Below are 19,446 nucleotides of genomic sequence, written 5' to 3'. Positions count from 1 at the left end.
GTTCCTCAAGCGATGCCTGGATTTATATCCCTCTGCTTATGTCCCCAAATTTCATCCAAGCCAGTACATCCCTGCAATTAAAAGAGGTCGTGTGGTGTTTGAGAGAGAGAACCAGGTGATTTTCAGAACTAATTGTTATCCGTGGTGAGTACATTTTCTAAAAACCCGAGAACACTCTGCCCATCAGTGATGGTTTCGAAGGACTCCAAGGCCTGTGGCCTCCCCTGTTAGTTGTGGGTGGTGGTTTACAGTGAACTTCACCACCAACGGAGGCCTGGGCTGTGATCAAAAGGAGCTGAGAGCCAGTTTTAGCTAATGTTAGAATAAGGTTTGCACCTCCAGGCCACATTCCTCACGATGAAGATCCCTGGGGGAGGCGTTGTGGGAACAAAGGAAATTCAAGTTGTGTCGGTGGATTGGCTGCAGTTCTCACTCAGGGCCACCAGTATGCAAATGAAGGATTGGGAACTGTCGCTCACTGATTGGTTAGTTAGTTGGAAGTTGTTACTGTTACAAGTTATAGTTACAGGTATGTAGCCATGTTGGTCTGACGTAGTCGAAACAAAATTTAAAAATTCCTTCCAGTAGCACCTTAGAGACCAACTAAGTTTGTCATTGGTATGAGCTTTCGTGTGCATGCATGCAGATCTGAAGAAGTGCGTATGCACACGAAAGCTCATACCAATGATAAACTTAGTTGATCTCTAAGGTGCTACTGGAAGGAATTTTTAAATTTTGTTACAAGTTAGTTAGTATTATATAATGCAGCCAGGGAGGCTGCAGTCAGCCGACTCAAGGAGCAGTTCTAACTGCTGTAATAAAGAGCTGTGAATCTAACAGAAAGATTAGTAAAGACGCTATTAACATCAGACTCCGTCCTCATTCAATACAAGGAGCGTCCTCTCATCCTAGTCTGCGACGCTTCACCTTTCGGTGTTGGGGCCATTCTCAGCCACGTCTTCCCTGACGGCAAGGAGGCTCCCATCGCGTATTTTTCAATAACCTTGTCGTCAGCTGAAAGGAAATATAGTCAGCTTGACAAGGAGGCACTGGCACTCGTGGCAGGAGTCAAGCATTTTCACGAATACCTCTATGGCAGGGTTTTTGACCTCGTCAAACCTCTTCTGGGTATCCTGGCTGGTGACCACCTGACCCCCCACCATTTTATCACTACGAACACTATGCTGGACTGTTTTCCTCGTGGCTTTAAAATATCGGCTCCTATACCAGGCAAGTTGTCAGAGCATGCCGATGCCCTTATTCGCTGGCCTTTGCCGGTGCTGGTCAAAGATCCGACGGGCGCCATCGTCAGAGGTACTCCTGATTGAGGAACTGCCTGCAATTCCCCTGTCTGCAGCTGACGCCGCTCTCCACTCTTCCAAGGATTGCACCATCAGCCGCATTCTCAACTGGGTGTGGAAGGGGTGGCCAAAAGGGCCAACTGATCCGGAGTTCCAGCCCTTCACTCAATGGCAGCACAAGCTCTCAGCTCAATGGGGGTGTTTCCTATGGGGAGACTGGGTCATCATTCCAACAAGGCTTCGTCAGCGCGTCCTTCATGCACTCCACATGGGGCACCTGAGAATTGTGCACATGAAGGTGTTGGCACACAGTTTTGTTTGGTAGTCGGGCATGGACAAGACCATTGAATCCTGCGTCGAATCATGCAAGGCATGCTAGGAATCAAGGCCTGATCCACCTGTGCATCGTGGGAACTCATGGGAGACCCCCAAGCCACCATGGTCAAGGGTGCATATCGACCTAGCGGGGCCTTTCCATGGCCACACTTTTATGATGGTAGTGGACACGTATTCTAAATGGTTGGAGGTGGTTTTAATGTCCTCAACCACCTCAGAAACCGTTATCCACGTGGTGCAGAGACTTTTGCCACACATGGGTTGCCAGACGTACTCGTATCAGATAATGGAGCCCAATTCACATTGGGCACATTCCAGCGCTACCTCCTTGGCCAGGGCATCTGCCACGCTCTGACAGCTCCATTTCATCCAGCCAGCAATAGTCAGGCAGAACGAATGGTTCGCTCAGCTGAAGAAGCATTGGCATGTATGGGACAGGGGGACTGGCACGAGCGGGTAGCCGAGTACCTATTCGTACAACACATCACCCCATGTACAGCAACAGGCCAGAGCCTGGCCGAACTTCTGTAGGATGGCTGAGTGGGAGATGGCAGGCAGACTCCTCGGAGGCCCAGCGGAGCGTCCTGCCCTGGCTGGCCCTGCCCTGCCCTGCGGGTGGCTGGCCCCAGGTGCCAGATCGGCTTGCTCCGCCACTGGGAATGGGAAGTCCTTCACTGTGCAGAACTGGTTATGCTACTATCCCCTTCTTCCCCCCCCCCCTGTGATGCCTGCAAGGCTTTGCTTTATACTAATGAGCGCATCATCTTACATCAGAGATCATAAAGCCGAGATGTCATCAGTCTGCATGCCATCAGTCCTGGGGTTGGTGTGTATGATGGGCTGATGTGATAGGACACCACATGGTGCAATCAGGAGTATGAAATGCAACGTTGCCAGATGAAATCATGTACACAATGTGGACTGGGTCATTTATACATGACCATCTTTGTATCTCCTCAACAGGAGCCAATCAACAAATTTTATTATCATATTTGTGTTCAGCACCTTGAAATTAGAAAAAGAGAGAGGCTGTTTTCATTTCAGAGGCATTTTGTGAATTGCGAAATTTAGGAAGTTCCACTCCTTTCTAACTAAGACAAGTTTTATTGCCTATGCAATTCTCTGAAGTCCATGAACCTGACCTTTGAAGATTTTATAAGTAAACTTGTGGTCTCCTGGAGGAAGAAGGAAACTTCAGAAAGGTTTTTTTAATGGGGACCTTTTGGAACTCACTGTAGAGAGCATATTTTAAAGGTCCAACAACCTCTGTTTCCATGCTTTACTTTGCTGCATATTTTGTGATCTCCACTGGAGTTCTCTCACTAAAGAGTACTTGCCCCAAGCCTGGATTTTGGAATCTAGGAATTTTCCTTTTTATATAGTGCTTATGATTTTGGGATGTACACATAATAGTTTTCTTTCTCTTAAGGTGAACAAACAATAAAACAGTACCACTTATGTGATTAGAATACCATTTATAAATATGTATCTGATCGAAATTATTCAAGTTTTCTTTCCAAATGGAATGTTTAACAATGGTGGTTGGTATTTGCAATGCAGGAGGCAGATTCTAGGACGATTCCTCCATCCCCATCCTCATGCAGACATCTTATGCATGTTATTTTTGGCTTTCTGCATGGAATTGCAAAAGACAAGAAATCCCGTTATCTCAGCAAGAGGTGGGGACCTCGGCCCATAGAGAAAACCCACAAAGGTTGCAGAGGTTTTCTTCTGGTCCCTGCTCCTGGTCATTAAACAAAAGCCTGATCCGCTGATGTTTTCAAATGATAATGTTCCTGCTCTCCAGGCCATAGGAGATAACCGCCCTGAGACCTCTGGGTATAGGGTAGTACATAAAATCTAATCTATATATATAAAGTCCAAGTTGTCCCTGCGTCCAAGCTGTCCCGTGTGTCCCTGGGTCACTGCGCATGTGCCCCAGGGATACAGGGATTGGACAGCAGAGACAACCGCCAACCGCCGCTCCGCCAACCGCCAACCCCTCTGCACTACCGTTTCCCTGCCTGGGCAGTAGCGGCAACCTGAGGTGAAGGTGGAAGATGGGTCAATGTGGCGGCAGCCTCCAGCAGCAGCGCCGCCCCCGCCTTCCTTAGAGACCCGCGAGCAAGCGAGGGAGGAGGAGCAGGAAGCAGTGGCTGAGGAGGCGCCAGCCCGGACAAGCCCCATGCGGAGGAGTCGGCACGGAGGGGGCAGCTGCGGCTGCTGAGTTAGGCTGAGAACCCAGGACACTCTCATGCGGCGCCGGAGGCTGTGCTGGCGGGCCGATCCCAGCGCCGGCCTCCACGGGCGCCTAGAGGATCCCCACCCCCGCCGCCACCCCGGCTTCGACCCCGTGACAGCCATGTGTGGCCCCGGAGCCACCTTCCTCACCAGCCTCCGTTGTTCTGGTGAAGGAAGGAGGAGGAGGCGGCGGCAGTAACAGCAGCAGCGGGAGCAGCCCGGCCCGAGCGTCTCTCACCATCCCTGGCCTCTGCCCGTCCTGAACTCCTCACCCTCAGGGGGCCGGGTTCTCTCAACGCGCGCGCTCTCTCTCAACTCTCTCACACACACAACGCGCTCAACGCGCGTGCTCACTCTCAGCGCTCTCTCTCTCTCAGCGCTCTCTCACTCACACACACACCGCTCTCAAGGCGCGCGCTCTCTCTCTCAGCGCTCTCTCTCTCATAGAGGCGGGGAGCCGCTGTCGTTCCCCTCGCTCTCCAGGAGGGCATGCGGCAGAGCCAATGGTCCCAGGAGCCGCATTCAGTGTCTTCTCCACCCCCTACTGTAGTCGCGGACAGAAGTATTTCCGATGGGGAAATTTTAACTGCTCCTACATGCTGCTGATTGCTTGAGGTGGTTTAGATGCAGTGGGGCAATTTCGGAGATCTCAGCCTGTCGAGTCGTTCTGGTGCTTTTAAGATTGAGGGCTGAGATCTGACAAAGTCAGGCTCAAAATAGACCCACTGGCATCAATGGAACGAGGCAGGCCTGCAGATTTCAACAATCCTATATAATAATAGATGCTCTAGCGCCCGTTATTGAACGGGCTGAAATGCACTAGTAATAATAATAATAATAATAATAATAATAATAATAATATCAGCAAATCAGCAGGAAGGTGTCAATGTCAGAATCAGTTGGATGCTGGAGGGCTCTCAGGTCTGAACTATTTAAATTATCAGTGTTCATGGAGACTTCTGCCTGAGGCCTGGGGCTATCTTTGGAGGTGACCCAGAAACTACAACTAATCCAGAATGCAGTAGCTAGACTGAAGACTGGTGACTGGGAGTGGCTGCAGAGATAATACAACCAGTCCTGAAGGATATTCATTGGCTCCCAGTACGTTTCCAAGCACAATTCAAAGTGTTGGTGCTGACCTTTAAAGCCCGAAATGGCCTTGGCCCAGTATACCTGAAGGAGCGTCTCCACCTCCATTGTTTAGCCAGGACACTGAGGTACTCCTCAGGGGGTCTTCTGCTGGTTCCCTCACTGTGAGAAGCGAAGTTACAGGGAACCAAACGGAAGGCATTCTTGGTAGTGGCACCCTCCCTGTGGAACGCCCTCCCATAAGATGTCAAGGAAATAAACAACTATCTGACTTTTAGAGGACATCTGAAGTTTTTAATGTTTTATAATTTATCTTGTTTAATGTTCTGTTGGGAGCCTCCCAGAGTGGATAGAGACGCCTGGCCAGATGGGCAGAGAATAAGTAATAAGTACTACTACTACTACTACTACTACAGTGGTACCTTGGTTTAAGTACACAATTGGTTCTGGAAGTCTGTACTTAACCTGAAGGGTAGTTAACCTGATGCAAACTTTCCCATTGTAAGTAATGGAAAGTGGATTAATCGGTTCCAGACAGTCCGCGGAGTACTTAACCTGAAGGGTACTTAACCTGAAGCGAACTTTCCCATTGAAAGTAATGGAAAGTGGATTAATCCGTTCCAGATGGGTCCGCGGAGCACATAAACTGAAAGTACTCAAACCGAAGCATACTTAAACCGAGGTATGACTGTACTACTACTATTAATAATAACAATTACACATCTTAGATTTCAAGAATATTTAAAGCACCCTAAAGAACCCGGGGGGGGGGCAGAGTAGAAGGTGGTATCTGAAGAATTATTAACAACCTTTAAGAACATGATATACCAGTAAAAGCCAAAGGATATAATTGGAAACATGTTGACTGATGGTTGCTGTAAGCTTTTTATTTTCAAATAAAAATAAAAATAAAAGAATCCTGGGATCTGAGGATTGTTCAGTGTGTGTGGAGTTGTAGCTCTGACAGGAGACTACAATTCCCAGGATCCTTTGGGGTGGGTTACGCAGCTGGGATCTCCCCAAGGGGGGAGGGGTATTGCCTTTCAACTGTGACCTGAAACCCTTTAAAGTGTGCTTTAAGCCTTAAGGGATGGTGTCCTGTATATGACCCTGCAGAGCTGGAGTCAAATCAGAATAGGCAACATCAGGGTGCTTCTTCCTTGGGGACTCACAGCACAACCTTAGATGTGTCTACTCATGAGTAAACCCCACTGAATTCAATAAAGCTTATGACCTCCCAGGTAAGCATGCAGTGGACTAATTCTCTTACCTTTTCTGGATCTTCTTATAGACAGAGCTCTGTGGATGAAAAGAAATGCTGTCAATGAATGAGCAAGATGTGGGATTGGGCCCAGGGCAAAGAACAAAATAAGGATGATTATTATTAATTTGTTCCTTATGGGCCAACTCCTCCATAGCCAACAATAGACTGGCTATCAGATATCAGTAGGGTTTTCTCTTATTTAAAGGATCTACATGTGGGGGAAACCTTTCCTTGATAAAACCTCAAGGGCCGCTTCTCTCCATATGAACCAACCTGGATCCTGCAATCATAATGTGAGGCCTTTCTTCATGTGCTTCCTCCACAAAAGGTCTGGAAGGTGGCAACACAAGAATGGACCCTTTCTGCAGTGGCTCCCCATTTTGCAGGCATTCTCCCCAGGGAGGATCGCCTGGAACCACCGTTATATCTATTTAGGAACTGGGCAAAAATGTTCCCCTTCAGCCAGGCTTTTGGCTGATTAACAGTCTATGTCCTTTGACATGTGTTTGTGGGAGGGATGGCTTATGGGTTTGTTTTGTTATTGTTCTCCTTTTTATTATGTATTTTTGTGTTTTAATATTGTGTTTTTATACTGTGAACTGTCCCGAGATCTTCAAATTTAACAAATCATAATAATGTAAGAAAGTACTTCCTGATGTTTAGGTGGAATCCCCTGTCTTCTAATTTGAATCCACTGGCTGAGAACCTAGCCTCCAGAGCAGGAGAAAACAAGCTAGCTAGCTCCATCTTCCATGTGGCAACCCTGGAGACATTTGAAGATGACCATCCCATCCTCTCTCTGCTCCAGACTAAACACCCCCAAATCCCTCAACTGTTCCTTATCAAGCTTCCTATCCAGATTCTAATTACTGCGTTTCTCCGAAAATAAGACACCGTCTTATATTCATTTTTCCTCTAAAAAGCACACTCTGGCTTATTTTCAGGGGGTGTCTTATTTTTTTCCTCCTCCTGCCGTGGCCGGCATTGCTGCTGCGCCTATCACTATGTCTTATTTTGGGGGTATGGCTTATATTCCTTGAATGCTTAAAAATCCTGCTATGGCTTCTTTGATGACTACGTCTTAAAATAGGGGAAACAGGGTAATATCTGATGATCTCTAGATTCCATCACCATACCAGGGCAGAGAAAATCTTAAGCATTAATTGCCCTTACCATTTTCGGATACAAAGGCGATTGCATCTGGATCGAATTGCAAATCTGTGGCCAAAGTTTTAAATTTTTCTTTCACTTCATCTGACACCGTCTGTTCCCTGCCTTAAGACACAAACAAGGAGTTGGCATTGAGAATCGGCATCATAGTGCAGGAGGATAGATCATAGAATGGCAGAGCTGGAGTCATCTAGTTCAATCCTCCTGCAATGCAGGAATCTCAGAGAAAGCAGCCATGACAGATGGCCATCCTTCCTCTGCTTATAAAACCTCCAAGGAAGGAGAGTCCACAACCTCCCGGGGGAGTCCGTTCCACTGTCGAACGGCTCTCACTGTCAGAAAATACTTCCTGATGTTTAGTCAGAATCTCCTTCCTTGTAAATTGAATCCATTGGATTGAGTCCTACCCTCCGGAGGAGAAAACAAACCTGCTCCATCTTCCATGTGACAGTCCTTTCGATATCTGAATACGACTATCATATATTCTCTCAGTCTCTTTACCAGGCTAAAGATACCCAGCTCCTTCAAACGTTCCTCATAAGGCTTGGTTTCCAAACCCTTGATCACCTTGGTTGCCGCTCTCTGCACACGTTTCAGCTTGATCAACATCCAGAACTGGACACTGTATTCCAGGTGGGGTTTGACCAAGGCAGTATAGAGTGGTACTGTGACTTCTTTGGATCGGGACACAATACTTCTGCTGATGCAGCTGAGATTAGCATTAACTTTTTTTTGCTGCTGCATCGCTGTTAAGTACAGTGGTACCTCGACTTACAAACGACTCGACAACTGAATTTTTTGACTTACGAATGGGGCAAATGGCCACATGCTTACGAATTTCTCGACATCCGAACGGAAACCGTGGCGGTTTTAGATAGGGTTTTTTCGACTTACGAATTTTTAGATGGGGTTGCTTCGACTTGCGAATTTTTCCGTTTCCAATGCATTCCTATGGGAAATCGCGTTTCCAATGCCGCTTTTCGACATACGAATTTTTCGACCTACCTTGACTGCCTTTGGAACGGATTAAATTCGGAAGTCGAGGCACCGCTATCTTAACAAATCCCCCTTGTCTGACTGCTTCCCTTTCCCTTTTTTAAAGAACAGCTTCAGAAGGAGGAGGTTTGAAATGAAAAACCAGAAGCATAGGGCAGTGTTCCTTCTCCATTCTGAATTGTCCCATCGTGATGCCCTCAGGGGCTAGTGAGGCACCTTTGCACAGAGCATGCCAACCAGCGCCTTATGTTACCCTGCCTCGCAGGGTTGTCATGAGGATGAAAATTTGAATTGCCAGTAGATTATGGGAAATTTGTTGTTGACGTTTTTTCATGATGCTCAAAGTATTCTGACAAAACTAGTGGTGGTGGTGGTGTGTGTGTGTGTGTGTGTGTGTGTGTGTGTGTGTGTGTGTGTGTAGATTACCCTATTGGCAATTAGTGGTGGTATTTACATATCCTTAGACAAACTGGGAGGAAGGGTGAGATTTTCAAAAGCTGACAGGTGTGCCCATCGTAACCTAGGGCACCCAAACAAGCTCCAGACATACCGTAGAGTTGTAGATAGCCATTATGCTCCATTAGGAAGTGGATGATATGGTAAGTCTCATAATCTGTATCCACGATGCGTACTGTATTCTTCTCATCTATTGAAAAAGAGCGGCAAAAGATCCATTAACAGGCATGGGAGTCACTTACACAGATGCAAAAGAAAGGGGTGTGTGTGTTTTGATGGAGATAATGGAGAAATCTATTATACTTACCATCAGTATCAAATTCAGCCACCTTTGAAGGGTATAGAACAACTCTTCTAGGCCTACAATCTCTGTTTCTGGAAAGAAAGGCAGGGCTGTCAAGCTGCTTCCAACCCCAAATCAGCATGCCACCCCCCCAAATCTCTGCACAAGGTTTCAGAGGGGTTCCAGGTGCTCAGTCAGGGCTGTGTTTCTTCTGAGAATCAAGCTGTAGTGCCTTTAAGACATATCGTTTAATTACACATATTTGCACCTGAGTTTAGATCATAGAATCATAGAGTTGGAAGAGACCACAAGAGCCATCCAAGTCCAACCCCCTGCCAAGCAGGAAACACCATCAAAGCATTCTTGACATATGCCTGTCAAGCCTTTGCTTAAAGACCTCCAAAGAAGGAGACTCCACCACACTCCTTGGCAGCAAATTCCACTGTCGAAGAGCTCTTACTGACAGGAAGTTCTTCCTAATGTTTAGGTGGACTCTTCTTTCTTGTAGTTTTAATCCATTGCTCCGTGTCCGCTTCTCTGGAGCAGCAGAAAACAACCTTTCTCCCTCCTCTATATGACATCCTATTATATATTTGAACATGGCTATCATATCACCCCTTAACCTAACCCCTTAACCTCCAGGCTAAACATACCCAGCTCCCTAAGCCGTTCCTCATAAGGCATCATTTCCAGGCCTTTGACCATTTTGGTTGCCCTCTTCTGGACACGTTCCAGCTTGTCAGTATCCTTCTTGAACTGTGGTGCCCAGAATTGGACACAGTATTCCAGGTGAGGTCTGACCAGAGCAGAATACAGTGGTGCTATTACTTCCCTTGATCTAGTATTACTTCCCTTGATCTAGATGGAGGGGGTGCTTATCTCACCACACCGTCATCTCAGGAGGAGGCTTGTTCCTCACAGTGGTGTAGCACTGGAATCCAAGGCGTCCTCCCTGCCATCTCTATGCCTCTGTCCCAGCCTGCCAAGATGGTCAAGACCTTCGCACTCCTTCCCCTTCCCAGCACACCCCCCAAAAGAACAGATTTTCCCGTGACATCATCCCCATCAGCAGCTTGGAGATGGCCAGTCCTGGAGTTCTGTGAGGGCCATTGCCCAGTTTCAGAAGAAGAGGGAGCAACTGGAAGCTGCCCAATAGACATTCAGAATCTCCGCTGATGTAATTGACTTTCGGGGACCAGGGATGCAGCTAAGGCTGGACCTCAGGCGAAAGGTCCTGGGTGTACAACCTAGCCTCCCTGCTGAAAGAGGCTGGGGTGGGTGGGCAACAGGCCAAGCCTCAGGATGCTTCCCTTTCTTCTATGCTGAGTGAAGGGAGATCATGATCACAGCAGCGGAAGCAGACTTACCGTGGAACATGAACTTCAAGGACCAGTTCTCCATTATCTCGGGGCTTCATTACATAGCCATAGACTTCTCCCTGCTGTCTGTTATACTGTACCAGTGCAATAGGATACCACTTACCGGCGAGCTACAAAAAAGATGTTTGTTATTGTTTGTGTGTTATTGAGAAAGACATTTCAATATATATTGTAGGCTGGTAGCTAAAGTGGCGTAGTGGTCTCATAATTTCCACTCTGGGCCACACTTTCAGAATGAAAAATTGCTCAAGCCACATCAAAGTTTTTTTATTGATAAGAAATTCATTGCAAAACGAAAAGAAGCAACTCCTAGCAGTGCTTGATTAATTACACAAAACACAACTAAATTATAACTACAGTCATACCTCGGTTTAAGTAGGCCTCGGTTTTAGTATTTTCAGTTTAAGTACTCTGCGGAGTACTGTCTGGAACGGATTAATCCACTTTCCATTACTTTCAATGGGAAAGTTCGCTTCAGGTTAAGCACGCTTAAGGTTAAGTACGGGCTTCCGGAACCAATCACACTCATACCTCGGGTTAAGTATGCTTCAGGTTGAGTACTCCGCGGACCCATCTGGAACAGATTAATCCACTTTCCATTACGTTCAATGGGAAAGCTCACTTCAGGTTAAGTACGCTTCAGGTTAAGAACAGACTTCCGGAACCAATTCTGTTTGTAAACCGAGGTACCACTGTACAGTAGCACCTGGGTTCTCGAACTTAATCCATTCCGGGAGTCCGTTCAACACCTGAAACCATTCGAAAACCAATGCGCAGCTTCCGATTGGCTGCAGGAGCTTCCTGCACTCAAACAGAAGCTTTGTTGGACGTTCGGCTTCCAAAAAACGTCCGCAAACAACAACATTCCGGGTTGGCGGTGTTCGGGAGCCAAAATGTATGAGTACCAAGGTGTTTGAGAACCAAGGTACGTCTGTATAAAACATTGCTGCATCCGAACATGACTCGTTCCCAAAATGTTGTTAGAGAAGTTGGGTGCCACCCCACACTCTGCCGAGCGGGTTCTAGGCACTCACCTAGGGTTTGAACCCCTTTGGAGAACTGAAGACGCTGCAAAAATATGATTTATTCGCATATTTACTCCTTCAGTCTGCATGGAGGGAGTCCTCATCTTACAGAATGGTCACTTAAAGAGGGGCTTGGGCAGCCCTGGAGTGCAGCCCTGGAGTCGAAGGCATCTCCCCCAGACAGCCTTCTCAAGATGGATCCCACTCTTTCTTCCTCCTCCTTCTCCTTCCCAAAACACCCTGCTAAAAACTCTCTTCTCCAGTCACCTCACACCCGGTTACCCTGACAACCTTCCAAACCCCCAATCTCTGTCCACACCTCAGGGCAAGGCAGGAGGACATTTCTTTTGCATCGCCAATGACTCTCAATGGCCCTGATTTGTTTCTTAATGGCCTTGGCTTGGCCAGGTCATTTTGCATAGGCTAGCTCAGAACTACAGCTTGTCGTTCTCCCTTCCCAAATAATCAAAATCCCACCATTTATTGATTTCTCAGGTTTAGGGTTTACATAGTTTACATATGTAAGTGTGAGCTTGCTTTTGTTTGGTAATCTCATTTTTATTAGGTGTAACATGAGACAAACAACTCTTAGCTCTTCGTCAGCACAAAAAAGCACTTCTCTTTTCTGAACTTTCATGTTACTCAGAGTTGAAAATGTCAGCATTTCTTAGTACAGAAAGTATTGATCTGATGTGCAGAGATCTTTCCTATTCTGATTAGTTCAAGAGGGTTTTAGAAGGTTTCTTCTCTGTGTGAAAGAAACAGGCAGAAGGTTTTTGTTTGGGTTATTCCTTCAGAGAAGCTGAGTACAGCTGGTTGAAACTGGTTCTGTTATCCTTTTGTCAAGGTCATACTGACTATAATAGTAAGACCAGGAGGAGCCTGTGTTTCACTCGCTTTCTCTTTTCTATCTCTTAGTACAGTATGGTGTTCTGTATGCTGCAGTGTTAAGGTCTAGAAGACTTTGTAAATTTTATTGTAAGTCCTGCAACTGGATATATTTTTTTAATGGACTGTGTCAATCCTGAATGTTTTGGATTTGTGACCATTATCCTCATTTTCCTTTAGTACCAGTAAAAGCTCTGCTGGATGAAGTACAATGACCTCTGGTCTATTTTTTGGAAACTCTGCTACATTTTTAAGTTTTTTCCTCCTCCGGCGCTGGCGTGAAAGGAAATCCCTGTTCACAACAATATACTGTATTGTGGAGATTGTAGAGAAGCCAAGTCTCTTGAAGAGAGGTATGGATACTGTTTCTGGTTTTATATGATATATATATATATCACATACATACATACTACACTGAAATGTTTAAATGTTTCTTTACTGGTCCTTGATTCTTCCTGGTAAACTTGCCATCCTCTCCTACCACCCCAGTGTGGCACACCACACCTTTGGAGAACTAGGGCATGGGAGACACCAGGGTTCAAATTCCTGCTTGGCCATGAAGCTCACTGGCTGACCTTGGGCCAGTCGCTGCCTCTCAGCCCGATCTACCTCAGAGGGTTGTTCTGGGGATTAAATGAGGAAGGGGAGAACCATGTACATCACCTTGCGCACTATGGAGAAATAGGTAGGTTATAAATGCAATAAATAAGTAAACAGGGTGCAATTGTCTTGCAAAGTCTGTAAGCAGGTGAACAAGGCTGTGCAAGCTCGATTATTGCTAAATTTGTCACCACCACTAGTTATAAGTGAAGGAGAAAAATGTTGCCATTACCTTCTTTAGATCCAAGCCTGGCATCAACGGAATGGGTACAGGAACCTCGTACTTAGGAGCTGCTAAGCAGGTGCCAGCAAAGACAATAATAATCAGCACCCCGTTCATCCTTGCAAGGCTTTGCAGCAGTTCAGGAAAGTTTGCAACTGCTGCAGAGACCTCGGTTCCTCAAGTGATGCCTGGATTTATATCCCTCTGTTTATGTCCCAAAATTTCATCCAAGCCAGTACATCCCTGCAATTAAAAGAGGTCGTGGGGTGTTTGAGAGAGAGAACCAGGTGATTTTCAGAACTAATTGTTATCCGTGGTGAGTACATTTTCTAAAAACCCGGGAACACTCTGCCCATCAGTGATGGTTCTGAAGGACTCCAAGGCCTGTGGCCTCCCCTGTTAGTTGTGGGTGGTGGTTTACGGTGAACTTCACCACCAACGGAGGCCTGGGCTGCGATCAAAAGGAGCTGAGAGCCAGTTTTAGCTAATGTTAGAATAAGGTTTGCACCTCCAGGCCACACTCCTCACCATGAAGATCCCTGGGGGAGGCGTTGTGGGAACAAAGGAAATTCAAGTTGTGTCGGTGGATTGGCGGAAGTTCTCACTCAGGGCCACCAGTATGCAAATGAAGGATTGGGAACTGTCGCTCACTGATTGGTTAGTTAGTTGGAAGTTGTTACTGTTACAAGTTATAGTTACAGGTAGGTAGCCATGTTGGTTTGACGTAGTCGAAACAAAATTAAAAAATTCCTTCCAGTAGCACCTTAGAGACCAACTAAGTTTGTCATTGGTATGAGCTTTCGTGTGCATGCATGCAGATCTGGAGAAGTGCATATGCACATGAAAGCTCATACCAATGATAAACCTAGTTGGTCTCTAAGGTGCTACTGGAAGGAATTTTTTTATTTTGTTACAAGTTAGTTAGTATTATATAAAGCAGCCAGGTAGGCTGCAGTCAGCCGACTCAAGGAGCAGTTCTAACTGCTGTAATAAAGAGCTGTGAATCTAACAGAAAGATTAGGATAGACGATTGTAAAGATGCTATTAACATCAGACTCCATTCTCATTCAATACAAGGAGCGTCCTCTCATCCTAGTCTGCGACGCTTCACCTTTCGGTGTTGGGGCCAATTTCAGCCACGTCTTCCCTGACGGCAAGGAGGCTCCCATCGCGTATTTTTCAATAACCTTGTCGTCAGCTGAAAGGAACTATAATCAGCTTGACAAGGAGGTGCTGGTACTCGTGGCAGGAGTCAAACATTTTCACGAATACCTCTATGGCAGGGTTTTTGACCTCGTCACAGACCACAAACCTCTTCTGGGAATCCTGGCTGGTGACCACCTGACCCCCCACCATTTTATCACTACGAACACTATGCTGGACTGTTTTCCTCGCGGCTTACAAGTTGTTAGAGCATGCCGATGCCCTTAGTCGCTGACCTTTGCCGGTGCTGGTCAAAGATCCGGCAGGCGCCGTCGTCAGAGGTACTCCTGATTGAGGAACTGCCTGCAATTCCCCTGTCTGCAGCTGACGTCGCTCTCCACTCTTCCAAGGATTGCACCATCAGCCGCATTCTCAACTGGGTGTGGAGGGGGTGGCCAAAAGGGCCAACTGATCCGGAGTTCCAGCCCTTCACTCAATGGCTGCACAAGCTCTCAGCTCAACGGGGGTGTTTCCTATGGGGAGACCGGGTCATCATTCCAACAAGGCTTCGTCAGCGCGTCCTTCATGCACTCCACGTGGGGCACCTGATAATTGTGCACATGAAGGCGTTGGCACACAGTTTTGTTTGGTGGCCGGGCATGGACAAGACCATTGAATCCTGTGTCGAATCATGCCAGGCATGCTAGGAATCAAGGCATCGTGGGCACTCATGGGAGACCCCCAAGCCACCATGGTCAAGGGTGCATATTGAATCAAAATCGGAAACAGAATTAATAGAGGCAAAAAGTAAGAATCTTTCTAGAATGTATAATCTATTGTTGGAGTGGCATCTGAAAGATGAGCAAACAAAATCAGTTATGATTGAGTGGGCTAAAGATGTAGGACATAATATTATGATGGCGGACTGGGAAAGGTTGTGGAAGAAGGGAATGAAGTTTACGGCATGTACTGTTCTAAAGGAAAATTTAATGAAAATGATGTATAGATGGTATTTGACACCAGTTAAATTAGCTAAAATGTACCATAATTGTGGCAATAAGTGCTGGAGATGTAAAGAAGAGGTAGGATCCTTCTACCACATGTGGTGGACATGCCCTAAGGTAAAAGGCTTCTGGGAAATGATTTACAATGAACTGAAGAAAGTACTGAAAAATACATTTTTGAAAAAACCAGAAGCCTTCCTACTTGGTATAATTGGGGATGAAATCCCAAGAAAAGATGTTAATTTTTTTATGTATGCTACTACGGCAGCAAGGATTTTAATTGCGAAATATTGGAAGAAAAATGAACTGCCTACTATAGAAGAATGGCAAATGAAGATGATGGACTTTATGGAACTTGCGGAACTGACAGGAAGACTCCGGGACCAAGAAGATGAGACGGTGGAGGAAGATTGGAAGAAATTTAAAGTATATTTAGGGAAATATTTTGGAACATAAAAGACTGAATATCTATGGGAATATTTTGTTGATAAGGCATTAGGGAGGAATGAAGATGGGAGGAAAATAGATAAATGAATTAAATTTAATGGATTAAGGTAAACATTAAAGGAATAGTTGCAGTGGTGATTAATATTTGAAGTAATGAGTAAGAAACTGCTAAAGAGGATTTGAAATCAACTGCCTGGCCGAAATTCTTAAAAGCACAAAAATACATAATAAAAAGGAGAACAATAACAAAACAAACCCAGAAGCCATCTCTCCCACAAACACATGTCAAAGGACATAGACTGTTAATCAGCCAAAGGCCTGGCTGAAGGGGAACGTTTTTGCCCAGTTCCTAAATAGATATAACGGTGGTTCCAGGCGATCCTCCCTGGGGAGAATTCCTGCAAAATGGGGAGCCACTGCAGAAAGGGTCCATTCTTGTGTTGCCACCTTCCAGACCTTTTGTGGAGGAAGCACATGAAGAAAGGCCTCACATTATGATTGCAGGATCCAGGTTGGTTCATATGGAGAGAAGCGGCCCTTGAGGTTTTATCAAGGAAAGGTTTCCCCCACATGTAGATCCTTTAAATAAGAGAAAACCCTACTGATATCTGATAGCCAGTCTATTGTTGGCTATGGAGGAGTTGGCCCATAAGGAACAAATTAATAATAATCATCCTTATTTTGTTCTTTGCCCTGGGCCCAATCCCACATCTTGCTCATTCATTGACAGCATTTCTTTTCATCCACAGAGCTCTGTCTATAAGAAGATCCAGAAAAGGTAAGAGAATTAGTCCACTGCATGCTTACCTGGGAGGTCATAAGCTTTATTGAATTCAGTGGGGTTTACTCATGAGTAGACACATCTAAGGTTGTGCTGTGAGTCCCCAAGGAAGAAGCACCCTGATGTTGCCTATTCTGATTTGACTCCAGCTCTGCAGGGTCATATACAGGACACCATCCCTTAAAGCACACTCAAAAGGGTTTCAGGTCATAGTTGAAAGGCAATACCCCTCCCCCCTTGGGGAGATCCCAGCTGCGTAACCCACCCCAAAGTATCCTGGGAATTGTAGTCTCCTCTCAGAGCTACAACTCCAAGCACTCTGAACAAACCTCAGTTCCCAGGATTCTTTAGGGTGCTTTAAATATTCTTCACGCAAACAACAGATATTAAAAGACAATAATATTAAAAAGAAAAAGACAAAAAACAAAAAAGAAGAGAATATACAAAAAATACATTAAAACAAATATCCATATACACCTTATAACTTACTTATACCTTTCCAACCATTGTTTCTTGCACTTCCCCAGATCCCTCCTAGCTGACTAGGTGAGTGGTTTTGTCCCTTCCAAAATGACCCGCCGTTGGGTTGTCGTGCATCTGCTTGAGGACCTTACCTCTGAGCTGGTTGGTGGGCAGGTACAGGGCTCCCTTGTAAAAAAGCAGCCCCCTGCATTCTGCAAACTCTTTTGCTTGCTCCCTCCCCCCTCGCAGCTCTCTGAAGATGCGGTTGGCAAACTCATCTGCTGCCGTCAGTGCTGTGAGTTCTGCCTCGCTCACCACTGCTGCTCCGCAGGACCATGCCGACGGGGGAAACACGTGTCGGGGTGCTGGTGGCAACTCCTCCTCCATGTACTCTGGCTTGCGGGAGAGGGCATCCGCCCTGACATTCTGCTCCCCCGGTATCTAGTGGATGGAGAAGTTGAAATGCGAGAAGAACTCTGCCCACCGTATCTGCCGCTGGTTGAGCACCCTGGCCGTTCTCCAGAACTCCAGGTTCTTGTGGTCCGTGCACACCTGAATGGGGTGCTTGGCGCCCACCAGGAAGTGTCTCCAGTGTTTAAACGCAGAATGGATCGCCAGAAGCTCCTTATCAAACACCGTGTAGTTGCGCTCTGGCTGGGTCAGTTTTCTGGAGAAGAAGGCACAGGGTCTCCACTCTCTGTTGGCATCCAGTTGCAGCAGGATCGCTCCCAAAACTCTGTCTGAAGCGTCGGTCTCAACGCGTAGGGGCGCATCCTGCACCACGTGGAACAGGTTCTGGTCTGAGGCGAACACCCTCTTGAGGCTTTCGAACGCTGCTTGTGCCTCCGGTGTCCATCTGAACTTCTGTTTGCCTCTCAGGCAGTCAGTGATGGGAGCCGTGACCCGCGAGAAGTTCTTGATGAACTTCCTGTAGAAGTTGGCAAAGCCTAGCAGGCGTTGGGCATCTTTGCGCGTCCTGGGGCTGTGCCAGTCCAGGATGGCCTGCACCTTGTCCTTGTCCATCGCTAGCCCCTTGTCTGACAGCTTGTAGCCCAGGAAGTCCACCTCCTTGGTGTGAAACTTGCACTTTTCCAGCTTCACATACAGGTGGTGCTCCTTCAGGCGCTGCAACACCTCCCTGACATCCTTCACATGCTGCTCGGGGTCAGTGGAGTAAATAAGGATGTCATCCAGGAAGACCAAACAGTTCTTGAAGAGGAGGGACCCCAGGACGTGGTGCATGAAGGCCTGGAAGCATGCGGAGCCCCCTTGCAAACCGAAGGGCATCACCAGATATTCAAAAGAGCCCAGAGGCGTGAACATCGTGGTCTTCCACTCATTGCCTTCCCGGATCCTGATCAAGTTGTACGCCCCCCTCAGGTCGAGCTTGGTGAAGATCTTGCCCCTGCGTGCCGCTGTCAGCAGATCGTCCACTCTGGGCATTGGGAAAGCCACCGGTTCCGTCATGTTGTCCAGCCGTCTGAAATCCACCACCAGGCGGCGCTGTTGTGTGTCTTTCTTGTCCACCCAGAATACCGGGCTGCCCCCTGCTGCCTTGCTTTCTCTGATGAACCCCCGCTTGAGGTTCTTGTCGATAAACGCCCGCAGATCCTCCAGTTCCTGGTCTGACATGGAGTACAGCTTGGCAGGGGGTAGATGGTTGTGACGTTGTGATGGTCTGAGATGGTTGTGACGTTGAATGCCAGTGTCTCTGAGTGCCGTCCCACCGTCATTCTCATGGGGGGGGGGTCTGATGGGCCGAAATTCTGATGGGCCACTGCCTGCAATCTCCTCTCAACCAGCTGCACCCAGATTTCACAGTGACAGATTGCCCAGGCTGTGCTAACACGCCATGTTTCTTCATTCCGGGAGAGAGGGTGTTTGCTCGGAACTATGCAGGGGAGGTTCCCTGGGTGCCGGCTCCCCTGCCTATTTGGGGCTGCAACCTCGTCATGGAACAATGCCTAAATATTTCTATGATTTGGTCACCCCATCACATCGTAGAATATTTATGTTGGCCCGCTTAAATGCCTTTCCGTCCTCCGTGTTGTCTGGAAGGCTCAGAGGCATCCCTTTCCAGAACAGACTCTGCACCTGTGGCCAGAACATACCTGACTCTATGGACCACATGATTCTGGAAGGCCCTCTTTTTAACACCATACGTGATGATCCCTCGGTGTTCTCTTTGTGGCTCTGCGCCCCCTCCAATAAACAACTCGTGACCCAGTTCCTGCTGAGCGACGACTCTCCTGCACTTACTAGAGTTATGGTGTAATTTTTGACTAGAATTTTTGAAGTCAAATCTGGGTCAGTTGAACCTACACAATAGTGAACGCTGAGGACTCATTATCCCTTTCC

The 19,446-nt window shown here is 46.9% G+C and overlaps 2 protein-coding genes across 2 annotated transcripts in view; one reads left to right on the top strand and one right to left on the bottom strand.

The window, feature by feature from the left end:
• Positions 1–7,293: 7,293 nt before the first annotated feature.
• LOC148683377 (major urinary protein 20-like) lies at positions 7,294–10,671 on the bottom strand. Its single transcript, XM_088658799.1, has 4 exons — positions 10,504–10,671; positions 9,161–9,228; positions 8,948–9,043; positions 7,294–7,506 (listed from the first exon to the last, which is right to left on the bottom strand). The coding sequence occupies exons 1-4, from the start codon at positions 10,551–10,553 to the stop codon at positions 7,391–7,393; spliced, it is 330 nt and encodes a 109-aa protein (XP_088514925.1). The 5' UTR covers positions 10,554–10,671; the 3' UTR covers positions 7,294–7,390.
• Positions 10,672–12,699: 2,028 nt separating this feature from the next.
• The window catches only part of A2ML1 (alpha-2-macroglobulin like 1), a 98,609-nt gene continuing 91,862 nt past the window's right edge, over positions 12,700–19,446 (top strand). The window contains exon 1 of the mRNA XM_088658798.1: positions 12,700–12,781. The gene's annotated coding sequence lies outside the window, so the exon portion shown is untranslated. The remainder of the gene's footprint in view (positions 12,782–19,446) is intronic.

The sequence above is a fragment of the Zootoca vivipara genome, chromosome 15 (assembly GCF_965207765.1).
Source record: "Zootoca vivipara chromosome 15, rZooViv2.hap1.1, whole genome shotgun sequence".
NCBI classification, from domain to species: Eukaryota; Metazoa; Chordata; class Lepidosauria; order Squamata; family Lacertidae; genus Zootoca; species Zootoca vivipara.
This window is presented reverse-complemented; position numbering and strand designations above follow the sequence as displayed.